At 37.6% G+C, this 14,499-nt stretch overlaps 1 protein-coding gene across 1 annotated transcript in view; it reads right to left on the bottom strand.

Annotated features, from left to right (window-relative positions):
* Ncapg (non-SMC condensin I complex subunit G) overlaps positions 1-11,645 on the bottom strand; it is a 39,684-nt gene extending 28,039 nt beyond the window's left edge. The window contains exons 1-11 of the mRNA XM_005068794.4: positions 11,413-11,645; positions 10,287-10,487; positions 9,707-9,935; positions 7,781-7,926; positions 6,769-6,853; positions 5,882-6,074; positions 5,262-5,411; positions 3,704-3,844; positions 1,831-1,954; positions 654-737; positions 208-387 (exon numbers count right to left, since the gene is read on the bottom strand). Of these exons, the coding sequence (XP_005068851.2) occupies positions 208-387; positions 654-737; positions 1,831-1,954; positions 3,704-3,844; positions 5,262-5,411; positions 5,882-6,074; positions 6,769-6,853; positions 7,781-7,926; positions 9,707-9,935; positions 10,287-10,487; positions 11,413-11,523 (1,644 nt within the window). The 5' untranslated portion in view covers positions 11,524-11,645. The remainder of the gene's footprint in view (positions 1-207; positions 388-653; positions 738-1,830; positions 1,955-3,703; positions 3,845-5,261; positions 5,412-5,881; positions 6,075-6,768; positions 6,854-7,780; positions 7,927-9,706; positions 9,936-10,286; positions 10,488-11,412) is intronic.
* Between the last annotated feature and the right edge of the window lie 2,854 nt (positions 11,646-14,499).

The following is a 14,499-nucleotide window of genomic DNA, read 5'->3' as shown; positions in this document are numbered from 1 at the left end:
TCTACAGAATGAGACTGTCTCAAACATTACAAGTATAAAAATGCAATAAAGAAATTTCAAAACTAAGGTTTCTTTCTTCATTTTAATTCATGGTATTGTCACAACTCCTTCCAAAGTAAATACACTGTCGTAGTTTAATGAATTAAAGAAATTAAGGTGTATTGATATAATAGTTAAAATTTACTATGAAAAATTACATACATATACCTTTTCTGTGTGGACTTCTTTAATTTCAAATTGCTCCATTTCTTTTAAAAGGTTTATTCTAGCATCTTCCAATGTTTTTATCTCTTCTTTTAATTTTGATGCCTGATCAAAATCCTGTATGGCAATGCAATTTTCCAAAGCTTCTTTAGTCTCAATAAGCCTAACTTTTATTTCAGCCATCTAAAGAAAGATAGAAATTGATCATCTACACAAAAACTAACATGAAAATGTGTCACAATATCTCAAAGACTCAGGATTGAAGCAGTCATATAGAAGATTTTGTTTTCCTAAAACAGAGATCAGCAAATGTTATGAACTGGTAACGATTTGCATACTTTTAGAGTGCAACACTTAATGACTTGACTTGATGAGAACATTTCTGAGCAGTCCAGCAGAAGGCAGCCATGACATCACTAAGGCATGTCCTTGAATTAGAAGAGACTTACCTTGAGTTCCTTCTTTCTTGTATCAGATGGATCAACATGAACATTAACGATGGGTGCACGAATCTCTGAGATCATTTCTGTAACCTGATAAAATTTTAATTTAAAATACAAGCTGTAATTCATGTTTTACATCAGTAAATAATAAACTGTTATATCAAATTCCAAGCAAATGTCATCTTTGAAGGCAACAAACACAGAATTATCTAAAAGTCATACATTCATTTGTTATACAATCTTAAGTAAAGATCGTGTTGGTTCATCTTTATTGTCCATTTGATTGGACTTGGAGTCATCAGAGGGTGTTTTCAGATAACTCGCCAAGAGGGGGACTCTTTCCAATGGACAGTCCTGTAATAAAAGATGTAGTGAAAAAGCAATACTGCCTGCCTGGAACAATTGATTTTAAAATGGTTGTGCTTAGGAAGTCATGGCTTGTAAAGGCTAATCTACATTGCCAACCTGGCTGGACCCCAGGTAGGATGTTTTTGAAGAAGTTTAACTGAGGAGAAGACACAATCTAAATATGGGCATTACCATCCCACTTTCCTGTCAGAGTCACTTGGAGTTCACTAGTCCAGAAAAGGGGTGGCTCCCATCTGAGAATAAGCAAATTATAGGTAACCACTAATTAGGAATGGTATAGAAAGGATGAATATGTAAGGAGAGGTTTGGACAAACTAATTTTGAATTAGCCATGCAAGCAAACAGCTTGGTTTTATTAATCAATACAAACCTACTTATTTTTGCTAACCCACCCCCAACGAGGTAGATCTTATTTCTGGAACTACTATAGCACATTTATTCATTTGACTTTTCTATCTATCAATGACTTTATGAGCATTAGTAAAAGGTTACATTAGTGTTTTGCAGGTGAGTAAAATAGGCTAAAAACTTGCCCAAAGCCACAACCAAGGTATACATAACTTAGTCTTCCTTTAACACACTAGTTTCCAATAGTATGAATAAAACCTCATCCAACCTGTCCTTCCTCCCATGTCTGCTGCACTGACTCAACAAATTCACAGCATGCTAATAAAGGAAGGTGTTTTAAACTGTGAGTATAGAACATGTTGGACAACACTAATACAATCAAAGACAAGGGTACTAAAGGGAAATTCAGACTCTTGGATTTCACTGATCAAAGCTTCTTAACTGTATCACAATGAAAGGCACTTACAATCTGTATCCTTCTGTTATCGTCTAAGATGATCTGGAGGAGTCTCTCAACAATAAAAGAAACTAAGGATATTGGGGTTGTAGGCAGAATTAGAGCCTCCTGCAAAATAGCCAGCAGTCGTTTCCTGTAATCAAAAAATCTTTTTTAACTTAACTATCACTATGACAAAATACATTATATACATTTTTAAACATTTTTTTTCTTTATTTTCTGGCACACTCATGCCAGGAAATGAAAGTGGAAACCAGAGAAGAAATTGCAGGAGTTAGTTTTCCTCTTCTACTCTGAGGGTTCCAAGGATAAAATGAAAGTCATTGGATTTGACAGCAAGTCCCCTTACCCCCTACCCTGACCCGCCTTGCCAACTGAGAATACATTTTTTTAACATTTCCCTTTATATTTGTTTTAGTTTTTACTTGTTTGTAACTATAGGTACGAAACTCCATACATACAAACTTTAGGGGGAAAACAACAACAAAAAAAAACCCTTCATATTCTACAAACTTATTTAGAAATATACATATAAGTTGTATTTTCATACCCTGATCTTAAAATAACAAAACACAGGGAAAAAATTAAAGGTGAATTAAATATATATAATAGATAGCACTACTTGCTCTCTCTGCAATAAATATTTTAAATAAAAAAATCAGAAATTAGTTATTCTGAGGTAATTATACTAGGATTATACTAGAAACATGCATACATATGCAATCATGTGCCACATAATGTTAGACCACATATCTGGTGGAAGTACCAAAAAATCGTAATGGAGCTAGAAAATATCTAATAGTTAATGATATCATAGCTCTAGCAATGCTGTATTTCAATTCATTCCTCTGATGATGCTGGTATAAACATACATTGTCACACATATAAGAGTGCGATTATATACCACATGCAATCATACATACTTAATGTTAAATGACTGTTACTGGTTTATGTAACTATCACAATGTATTTTTTACCATTACTGTAGAGTTTACTCAGTATACTACTACTTACTATGAAAATCGTATTTACTACAGCCTCATACATATTGTCATCTAATTATACTGAAAGACCACAAGAACAATTAACCTGTAACATCTAAATTTATACATAATACTTGCACACCAACAAAATCACCTAACAACACATTTTTCAGAATATACCCTAACATTAATTAACTATATATGTGTAAATATGTTTCAATATACAGAAAGGGGAAAGAAAATTTAATAGCACTTCTAGGCTACACATATCTAATCATATTGTAACAAAACTGTATTTAATATAGGGAATTAGCCAGAGGATCAGGAAGGAGTGATAATGCTGCCCTCTAGACAAGACTTGGCTGTTACACTCAGGAACTCACTGCCAACTATGGTTACCTGCACAAGCCCAGTCAGTCAACATTCCTGTATGGATGGGATAGGGACTCCTGAGGCTCTACCCCCACCAGCTGAGAAGCAACTGGCAGTTGATAGCTACTAAAGGAGGGAGAATCATTTTTCTTTTGGGGTGTAGCTGGTGGTATGCTGCCAATGATCTGATGGATGGCCACATAACCATGCACATGATTGGGCTCAGTAAGTTAAAAAAAAAAAAAAAAGGGTTAGGGTTAGGGTTGGGGAGAGGCAGGGTCTCAAGGTAGAAGATGTTCCCTGAGGATTAAAAAGAGTAGTAACAGTCTTGAGATGGATATAATCAAGACACATCATAAAATAAAAATTATTCTTTAAAAAACTCTAATTAATCAGAGGACATATCTTCACCATGCATAATCATTCTAAAATTAAAACCAGAATTACCTTTTAAAAATTAAACAAGATAGGTTACTAAATAAATGTAATTATAAGGAATTATATCTAATGTTAACATTTAGACATACCTTCCTCCTTCTTCACTGGTATCCAAAGATTTTATAATTAGAATCAATTGCTGACCTATAAATTCTCTTGTCATCAAATTTTCAATGTAGGAAAAATCACCTCTCTGTTCTTCATTAACTACTGGAAAGCTCTGGATGTAACTAAAATAATTAGAATAAAGTAGATGTAACTCAGTAGAAGAGCACTTACACAGCACACACAAGGCACTACAAAATAGTAGAATATTACGTACCAACTAATGATATATACAGGTCAAAGAAAACAAAAATCAGAAGCCAGTACATATATGCTATATTTTCAAAAAGAAACTTACTTGTGCATTTAAAACATGTAGAGAAAGAGATCTGAAAATGCACAGGCTAATTACTGAGCTGTTAACTCTACAATGATTGGTGGGATTGGGGAAGCAAAGAATAAATTTACCTCTACATTTGAATTCTGACAAGAGTAAGTATTTTTTTAATGTAAGCTTACAGTGAAGAAGTAGAAATTATATTGTCTCAGTTGATTTTCTAAAGGTTTCTTGAAGAGAAAATGGTTTATTTCCTATTTTATATTATATATAGTTCATCACTGAAAGAACTCATATCAATAACTCAAACAGGGCAAGATCTAAAGGCAGGAGCTGATGCAGAGGCCATGGAGGAATGTTGCTTACTTGCTTGTTCCCCATGGCTTGCTCAGCTTGCTTTCTTTAAGAATCCAGGACCGGCCGGGCGGTGGTGGCGCACGCCTTTACTCCCAGCACTCGGGAGGCAGAGGCAGGAGGATCTCTGTGAGTTCGAGGCCAGGCTAGACCGACAGCCTCCAAAATAATACAGAGAAACCCTGTCTTGTAAAACAAAAACAAAACAAAAAAAAAAGAATCCAGGACCACCAGCCCAGGGATGTCACCACCCACAGTGAGTTATGCCTTTCCAAATCAACCATCAATCAAGGAAATGTACCACAGGCTTGCCCATAGACCAATCTAGTGGGAGCATTTTCCCAGTTGAGGTTTTCTATTCCAAAATGACTTTAGCTGGTGTCAAGTTGACATACAACTAGCATAGGACATATAGTAAGACAGATAATTAAGGAAAATAAAACTCTGAAGTTATATAAGTTGTTTCATTTTATTTTTAGTTTTGTTATTAATCAAAAAGGACTTAAATTATACTAAAACTGGCTATACATCTCTACCCTATGATTCTGAAACTAGTTCAATGTGTCAAATATAATCATCATACCTGTTTTTGTACAGCTTACAAAGAATGATCTTAAAAATTTTTATTATATAAATTAGATAAAATTCAAGAAAAAGTTTTATCAGGGAAAATCACACTAATTAGCTGCTGATGTTGAGTCATTGTGACAGGGATAGTAAGACCCTGACTCTACACATTCAGTACACTAACCACACAAATTCTTTAGCAACATTCAATGAACACACCCATTTACACCTACTTGAACAACAATAGTTTTTAACTTGTTTCCAACAATGACTTTAAATACAGTAGCTATGAGATTGGCACGTGAGCAGCATAAGTATAGTTCAAACCAAAAGAAAAATTTTACCTCAGCAAATACTCTGCATATACTACAGGCTCTGGCAAAATCTGATCTAAAAACTCTTCACCTTCATCTCCTTTTGACTTCAAATATTCACAAAGGGTACACCAGTACAAAGCAAGTTCAGGAGTTAATGTTTCCACTGGGATCAACTTCCTTCGTTTAGAAGAAAATAAGACAGCATTATCTTTACATGCAGTTGAAAAGCAAAACAAGAATGGAAATTAGATATAGATTTCTTTTAATTACTACGTCTTTTAATTACTAAGTCATTAACTGACCTACTCAAAAAGTAATGAAAAGAAGAAAAAACTTACACTAAGGAAATGCAAAAAAGAAAGAACGCTTCAAATGTGCTAACATGGCAAGAATGCATATCTGAGGATGTTTTCACAATAAACATATGCAAAAATAAAATTACAAAATGAAAGGGCACAAATGAAGTAATATCTGATAAAAATAATGAGTCTTATACCAGATGGGGAAAAAGACATTCATTAAAGAAATGAAACAGATAAAAGGTACTGATGGAATAATCTCAAAGTATTGGGAGGGAAAACTAACTTTAATTTTGGAAGTTCAATTTAAATACGCTGTACAATTTAAATAATGAATTCATTCTATACCTGCCATCATCGTTTTTACAGATTCCAACCAGCTCATTGAGAGGAGTCACTGAGAATAAGGAATTGAGAACAGAGACTGCCACCTCAGAGGAATTTTCCACATCTAACCGATGAAGCAACTCCAAGATATTCCCTTCGGTGAAGCGCAGCCAGCCTTGAAGAAGATGCTTCTGCACTGCTTGTCTCACAGCATCTGGTGAGTCATTTAAAGCAGGTGAACAATGTACACTCTAGACTTTCCCCCTCTGCTATCCCGTTATAATGAGCCTTCATTGAGTCAATGTTCACATTGATATTTACAATAGATTATAGGTAGAACAAACCATGCCAACAAAAAAGATTCAGTTTTACTAAGTTATGATAATGCTTATTTCAAAATACAAATGGGAGTGCAGCAGTAAAAACCTAACTCCTGCATAGCCTAATGAAAAAGTTCTTTATACTGTCTCCTCATTGAACATCAAGCACCAGAATAAGCGAAGTCTACTATCACTTGCTGACAGACTTCTTCTATTACAAAAATTCTATTTGCATATTAAAATCACAACATACTTTACTAAACACTTTATTTCTATCATTTAAGGCAGTGGGGGCATTATATAGGTCTGGTCATTCTTAATTGTTTCTGACCCACAGAAAACATATATGTTGTATAGAAAAGCACAATAGTAATGTCTAAGAAAGATGGGATAAAAAGAAAGATTCTGTCAGACTTCTGGAAACAACTACACAGAATTTAGCACAGGCAGTCTAAAAGAAATGCCTTTCTCCTTCAAAATACCAAAGCCTTTAATCCCAAAATGTTTCATCAAATTTATGGAAATGATAGTTTTATTAACTTCAAGTCCAACTTCAAAATCCAGTATTTACAAAGATGTGTGTCTTACCTGACCTGTCATTAAGACCTTGTTGAAGAAGCTGTACTCTCTGAGCAATGGACATAGCTCTCATATGAACTTTTTCAGCTAACACCTTAAAAAGTATAAGATAGCCATTAATCCCAATAGCAATGTCTTATTTATGAATATTGCATTCTTTTTTTATTTTTCTTTATTTTATTTTTTTTTCAGTTTAAATTTAGATAAGAAACAAGGTTGCTTCACAACTCAGTTCCAGGTCCCTCTCCCTTTCCCTCCCCTCCTCCCGTGCCCTCCCCCCAACCCCCCAATATCCCCTCATTCCCCCAGGGAGGGTGAGGCCCTCCATGGGGGTGTCCATAGTCTGTCATTTCATATAGGGCAGGGCCTAGACCCTTCCCCAAGAGTTCAGGGTGAGAGTGCCTCTCACATTGTTGGGAGTCCAAAGTCCGTGTGTATACTTGGGATGGGTACTGATCTGCTGCCCGAGGCTCAATAGATTACCTAGGCCTCCTCACTGACACTCACATTCAGGGGGTCTTGATCAGTCCCATGCTGGATTCCCAGGCTGATGCCTGGGATTCAAGAGTTAACCTTTGTCAGGTCAGCTGTTTCTGGGGGTTAAACCAGCCCAGTCTTAATCCCTCTGGTCATCAGTCCTCCCTCTCTGTTACTGGATTTCTTGAGTTCAGCTCAGTACTTAACCGAGGGAGTCTGCCTCTTCTTTGATCAGCCACTGAATGAAGTTTCTGTTTCCCAGACTCTCTGGCCATGGGATTGTAGGCTGGCACTCCCCAGATCTATGTCTAAAATCCATATATGAGAGAGTACATGCCATGTTTCTCTATTGCATTCTTCTGTAAGTTAACCCAAATGTTTTGTCTGTTAATACGTGTAATACAATAATTCTCTAACTAAATTACCTATTTTCTTCTAAAGTCCTAACTGGAAAAAAAAAATCATTGTTACCAAGATTTTACCAAAATACCATAAATTGGCTCAACTTTCAAAAACATGCCTACTGAAAATATTAACTATTTACCTGATAAGCCAGCTTTCTGACAGCCTCCTTTACATCCTTTGTACGTTCTACAATTTTTGGCAAAGTCTTTGCTGATGGTGCAATACAGGATAACACTGCACGCCTAACTTCTGAATTTGAATCATTTTCGATCAAAGTAACATATGCTAAAAATAAAGCAACACATTTTAATATTAAAATTGCTATTTCATTTTTTAATAACAGAAATACCATGTACTACTCTTACATATTCACTGTTAGTAAAACAAAAAACAAACAAAAAAAATTAACAACTTTCCTTCTGAAAATGGAACTAAAAATTAGTGACTGGAGAGTAAAAATGAACACAGTCCCAAAAGTCAGGAGATGATTAGAGTAGGCAGTTTAATGGTTTTCTATAAGGATTTGTTAATTTGATTTATTTTAAACATTATTATAAAGTTACCCCCCCCCCAAAAAAATCACACACCAAAATTAACCAAACCCAATGACTATACAACTCAATGAACTTCTACAGTTAGGAAGGGAAGCTGTCAAGGTTCACATTTGACTTTACACTTTGAACCTTGAGAATAAGTGGCTCTTGTAAATTAATGTGTTTAATATACTTTTGCATTGTTTGAGTGCACTCGTATTAAAAAAAAAAAGTTGACTATGTAAGAGTATGCAAGATATACCAGCAGTAGTCTCATATAAGTTTAGTGCAACTTCTGAACTGCACCAAAAGTCAGAGTGAGTTACTCAACTTTACAATCCATTTGTCCAAGCACACTCTATGATGTTTAACATTACAAAAATCACCTAATATAACACTTCTCAAATTGTTCCACCATCCTTAAGCAACTCATGAAGATTGGTAACAATAACATACTAGATAGAGCATCAAATTTTAAAATGGGCTGAAACTAAAGAGGATATAGGTCAATGCAAACTTTTATGCCCCATTACTGAGAGTATTAATAGCTTTTTAGAATACTTTACCTACTATAATAAAGTGGAACCTATATAAGTCTATCTCTAAGTATAACTTGACAAAACTCTTTAATCTATGCACCAAAGTTTGTTTTTTCAAGACAGGGTTTCTCTGTGTAGCCATGGCTGTCCTGGAACTCATTCCATAGACTAGTCTAGCCTCAAATTCAAGAGATCTCCTGTCTCAATGTACTAGGGTTAAAGGAATGGCACTACCACACCCAACTTCTAACACTGTTTTTAAAGCAAAGTAATTGCAAACTAGAGGGGCCATTAACATGCAAAATAAACTCCATAGAACAAAACATTAAAATAGAAAAGAAATAAATATATACCATTCTAAATGAATGCTAAAATTAGAAATAATTTTGAAGGAAAAAAAACAAAAATATAGTATGATTCACCAAAAAAAAAAAAAAGGGCAGACACTGAAACAAATGTGTGATTGTTTAAAGTTTTTCAGGTGAATAAGGCAATTAACCCAATTTCGCTGTCATTATTACTGTCTCTGGAAGAAAGGGACACAACTGGAGTAGGAGCAAGGCAGAGTTATAATATTCCCTTGTTTTAAGTTGTTGGGTTGATACTTCCACAATAGAGACATGTGTAATTAAGCAAAAGTTCAATGCTAGGTTGGGGAAATGGATCTATTGGTGCAGTAGTTGCAGCACAAGGAAGCTTGATGTTCTAAAGCACAGAACCCACATAAGAACCAGGCATAGTGCACCTATCATCTTAGCACTGGGAATAAGGAGACAGGATTCCTGGGGCTTGCTGGCCAATGAGTCAGAGCAGAGGAGCTCTAGATTTAATGACAGATGCTGTCCCAAAAAATAGTGTGGAGAGCAACTGAAGATTATCTGACTCCAACTTCTGGCTTCCATATGAATGTACACACCTATACACACACACCCCAAATACTGAAAAATTAACCAAGTCAACATAATAAAACAAGATTTAGGAAACCATACATACCATCAACTACTGGGCAGTCATCATTCTTGGGATCTTGGAGTCGAGAAAGAGCCAAAACTGCTTGTATCCTTACATTTGGAATCTTATCTTTCAGTCTAAGAAGCATGGCCTCATTAATTTTATCAAACAAGTCATCATCGATTTGGGCATTTTCTGGCATACTCCCCAGAAGTTTATTAATGAGCTGGCATACTCTAAATCTGACTGCACTGCTGTTTGCTTCATGAGACTACACAAAAACAAATTTAAAAAGTTATTCCTAGAAACAATCCATTCTTAAATAGGCAATATAATCTCAAGTGCTCTGAAAAAAAAATTTGTTATATAAAAAATAAGCATAATCTTCTCTGTAGGAATTTCCTGCTTCAAGGCAGAAAACATTTCAAACAAACAGATTCTAAATAGGCAGTTAAAATTCAATACTGGAGTTATCCTTTAATCTTAATGACAGTTAAATTTTCCTATAAAAGACTTATTCACATACATTTTCTCTATCACTAATATTTCACTGTTGAAAATGACAAACATCATGCTGAAATTGTCTTCATTACTTCCCACAAAGTACCAGTTTTCACAGTACCTTTAAAAGAAAAGTAAACAAATAATTTAAAATGCCACCATCTTCCTCTTCCTCTTCTTCCTCCTCAGTTTGATGAAATGAAGTGACAAACTTGGCTGCGAAGTCTATGACCCTCTCCACAGCAGGTTCACGTTTATATACCACCATAGCATACTTAAGGTAATGAACAAACTCTTCCTGAAAAGCTGTTTTATTGTCCATCTGAAAGACAGAATTAACGCCTCCATAAACTGCATTAATAAAAATTCTTTATTCCTAACACTACCATAACACTCCTGAAAGCTTTAGCCTTAGGTCAAACTAAAATCTCTTTTAGTAAATTCTCAATTATCCAAACCAAGAAAAGGGTTAATAAATCTGCACAAACTTCTCTTCAGCATATAATTTCACTTCTAAGAAAGTACAAAGCATAAATCTGGACAATGAAAAAGTCATTGTTTTTCTTTCCACCCAATTGGACTCTCGATGCTTTTCTTACCCTATTAATGCAAAATAAGCTTCGGCAAGAATAACTCAAAAAATAAAGACTGGTTTTTGTATTTATCTTATTTGGGCTTTCCTAATATGCAACAATTTCCTTTGCGTATAACTTCCACAGATTCCATATCCTCAATCACGTTTATATTTACTCAACTTTTTTTTCCCCAACCTCAAAATAATTCATCTTCCTCAAACTCGTTGTCCTACATACAATCTGCCCACGGCTCCACTCGATGCACTTTTAGTATAAATAGGAAAGGCTAGTTACTGATGATTTGGCTATTCGGTGAAGTTAATTTGATTTAAGCTTAGGAGTTGGTTGAAATAACTTGACCGGATTTCCTACGATGAACTAGAGACCCCTCCCCCCCCCAAAGGAAAGAAGGGCGTCTGAGATGCACTTCGCAGCCTAACACTTGTCTCCAAGTCACTGCTAAACTAAAGATAACGGATCCGGGGGCCCGGGGAGACGGGTGGAGGAAACTGACGTGGACGACGCCCGGGGTCGAGATCGGGGGCTGAGGCCAGGAGGCCTCGGAGCACCTGTCCCTCGGGTCACTGCGACCCGGGTCGCGCAAGGGCCGAAGGCTGAGCCCGGGAGCGGCCGCCTGCGAGGGAGCGCGGGCGCGGAGTCCAGGCCGCTTACCGCGCCGTACGAGCGGCTCAGCGCCACCACCAGCTTCGCCTGGTTCTGGTGCGCCTGCTGCGCCAGCTGGAAAGCCTCCCTCACTGAAAGCCGCTTCTTCTCCGCTGCCATGGCTCCGGGACGAGAGCTGCGCGAGGGCGACTGGCTGCAGCCCGCAGGGACTCAGTTCCGCTCCGCTCCCCGCACACCCGCCGGCGAGCGCCCGGGCCCGCCAGAGCTTTCAAACGACTCGCGCGGGAGGACGAGATCCCGCGGGATTTTCGCGAGAGGCGGGACCCGGAAGCCGAGAGAGAGAGAGAGAGAGACCCGACCAGTCAGCCTGCTCGCACGCATGCGCCGGGGGTGTGGCCGGCTGGTTTCCCCAGGAGGAAAAGGTGTTTGTGGGAAGAGTCGGGGCGGGGGGCGTGACCGGAAGTGGTGTGGAGGAGGCGGTCGGGAGCGGGCGTTCAACTTTCTGGCCTCGGGTGTCCCGCTTGCGGGGCGTGGGGCGAGGAAGGGGAGAAGGCCGGCTGAGAGCATGGTCTCCGCTCCTGCTACCTGCCTGACGGAGGAGTCCGAGCGAAGGCGACGCCTGAGAGTCACGGAGGGCCGCTTGGAGACGCCCCAGCCTCCCGGGTCGGCTTCCCAAAGCTGCGGGACGACTCTTCGGAGCAGAGGAGAGCGCAGAGCATGCCAAAGGGCTTGGGGTCCCGGCTGAGGCCGCGCACTGAGATTACTTCAGAACGAATGCCTCAGCTGGGGCTTAGGACGCGCCTTTCCAAAACTCGAAACTTGTTGTCGCCGGGTAATTTTGCAACGCTGCAGGCACCTCTCCCGTATGCGTTGGGAGACTACGTTGGTGACGTTTATCGGGAGGAGGTCTGCCCCGGACGAACTTCTCACCGGGAGACCTCACTTTTCTTCCCTTTGCTTAACTTGGGTCACACACATTGCAGCTACGAGTGGGGCGCATGCCTCGGCTATCTGGTCTCCTCTTGCTTGTTCACCGGCCGTCCTACGTCCGTGTTTTATCGTCCTTGCGGCTAGCTTTATAGCAACCTATTCAAAATTCAAACAACTTCCCCTGCATGACAGCATCTTCTGCGAAGATGGGACATTGTTCCATTTTCGCAGAGAACTCGAACATTCCAAAGCCTCTTGGATACCTTTCGAGTTACTCCCTTCCCCTACCACAAGTAACCTGAGTGCTAGAATGTGTTTCATTTTTACCACCCAGATTTTTACTTATATCCACACGAATATTTATGAATATGAGTGAATGAATGATTGTATCCACTGGTTTTGACCATCCATTGTATAAATACCCATAAATATCAACTGGCCTTTTTTAGTGCATACTGTTTCTGAGCTTTATCCTTATATGCTAATACTAACAAACTTTATTGACTCCTTGCATGTGACAGACACATTCTAAATGCTTTACTTCATGTAATCCTTTCTGTCTCCTTTTGAGACGAATAAACTGAGACACAGAGTGCATGATATTTCATCCTAGGAATGTGCTATAATTATTCGCGTTTCATTCCTAGTTTCAGAAAATTCATAGGTACACAATTTGCTGGTTAAAGTGATGAATGTGGTGGTGGTAAGTGCCTGTAATTTGAAATTAACAACATGTCCAGCTTGAGAAACTTACTCCAGGTTGATCCCTGGGAGCAAAAACAACTCAAGAATGTGTGTTCTGAGAACGAGAAACAGGAAAAGAACACCTAGAAACTAGTTTTTAAATCAAATATACAAAATCACTAGACATATAATCAATATACATTATTAAAAAGATAACTTACATTCTTTTTTTAATCTTACTAAAACTTTGCATCTTTGGGTGTTATTTTGCCCGAGTTCCACTTCAAATGATTAGTAGGTTCATGTGGCTGGTGAACATACAAAACTGTTTTTCCGGATCAGTAGAGAAGCTGGGGAGATGGGTCAGTGGGTAAAGTGCTTGCTGAACAAGCAGAAGGAACAGAATTCATACACCCAGCAACCTAATAAAAATCAGATGTTTGCCCATCTGTCACTCCAGCACTTGGGAGTTCGAGAGACAACGGATCCCAGGGGTTCTCTGGCCAGCCAGTCTGCCAGAATAACAAGCTCCAGACTGACTGAAAGCCTGCCATAAAGTAAGATCTAATCGCTGAAAGCTTATACTGACAGTCTCTGGCATGCACGTATCACACAAAATAACTTAAATTTTAAATAAATGATAATGAAATAAGAGCCTGTGTGTGTATGTATCATTTGTTTTCAATGTAAAATAAACTGAAAAACTAAAATTTAGAACATACAACTATTTTTGACAACTTGTGGCTTTTAAATGCCTCTATGTTTTAGATGCTTGTTTATTTCTTTGTTGATAAAAATGTCTTGCATATCTTCACAGTATTTTATCTGGCTCATTCATTGTCAGTGAAATACAGGGAGTCTGGCCACTAGAGGTCAGTATGACAATGTTTTGTTTATAGAGTTGTAGGTTTTAGTAATGAATGCTATATGGGTTTCATATGTTTTTAGTGCTATAATTGGAGAATTTTTTCCAGTATGCTATATTAAATTCTAGCACCATAGTATCATTGTAAATCTTACAAAGGTCTTGACTCTTTTATTCGATGAGAAAAGAACAAATACAGACAAATTTGACAAATTTTAGTTTAAATAATAACAAAAACTAAACAATATATGTATTTTAGATCAGTCATTTTTGAAAACTAAATTATACATGAAAATGTTTAGAATATATGAGGTTAATTTGTTTTGATAAGGAAATATATTCAGAGACTATAAAAGAAAAATAGCAGTGGGATTGCTGTTTATGTAAAGAGTTTATGTCTTCTAAAGCACCTCTTTTGTTGCTTATTTAAAAATAGGGGGTTGAGTTAGCCTTTTGAAGAGTACTTTGAGAAATCTTATGAATGCAAACTATTTGAAATGAAAACAACAAAAACATGAAAGGACAGGACAATTAAAAGCCAGCCCCTCCTATCTCAATAAAATACAGGCTTAAGGTATATAACAAAATAATCTTTTCAGAATCAAGTAGACAACGTAAACTAGGTTTGAGAGCATGTTCATGTGTGTTTCTTAAAA

This window comes from Mesocricetus auratus, unplaced genomic scaffold (assembly GCF_017639785.1).
Source record: "Mesocricetus auratus isolate SY011 unplaced genomic scaffold, BCM_Maur_2.0 Super-Scaffold_100006, whole genome shotgun sequence".
In the NCBI taxonomy this organism is placed as follows: domain Eukaryota; kingdom Metazoa; phylum Chordata; class Mammalia; order Rodentia; family Cricetidae; genus Mesocricetus; species Mesocricetus auratus.
Note: the sequence above shows the minus strand (reverse complement) of the source record. Positions and strands in the feature narration are given on the sequence as shown.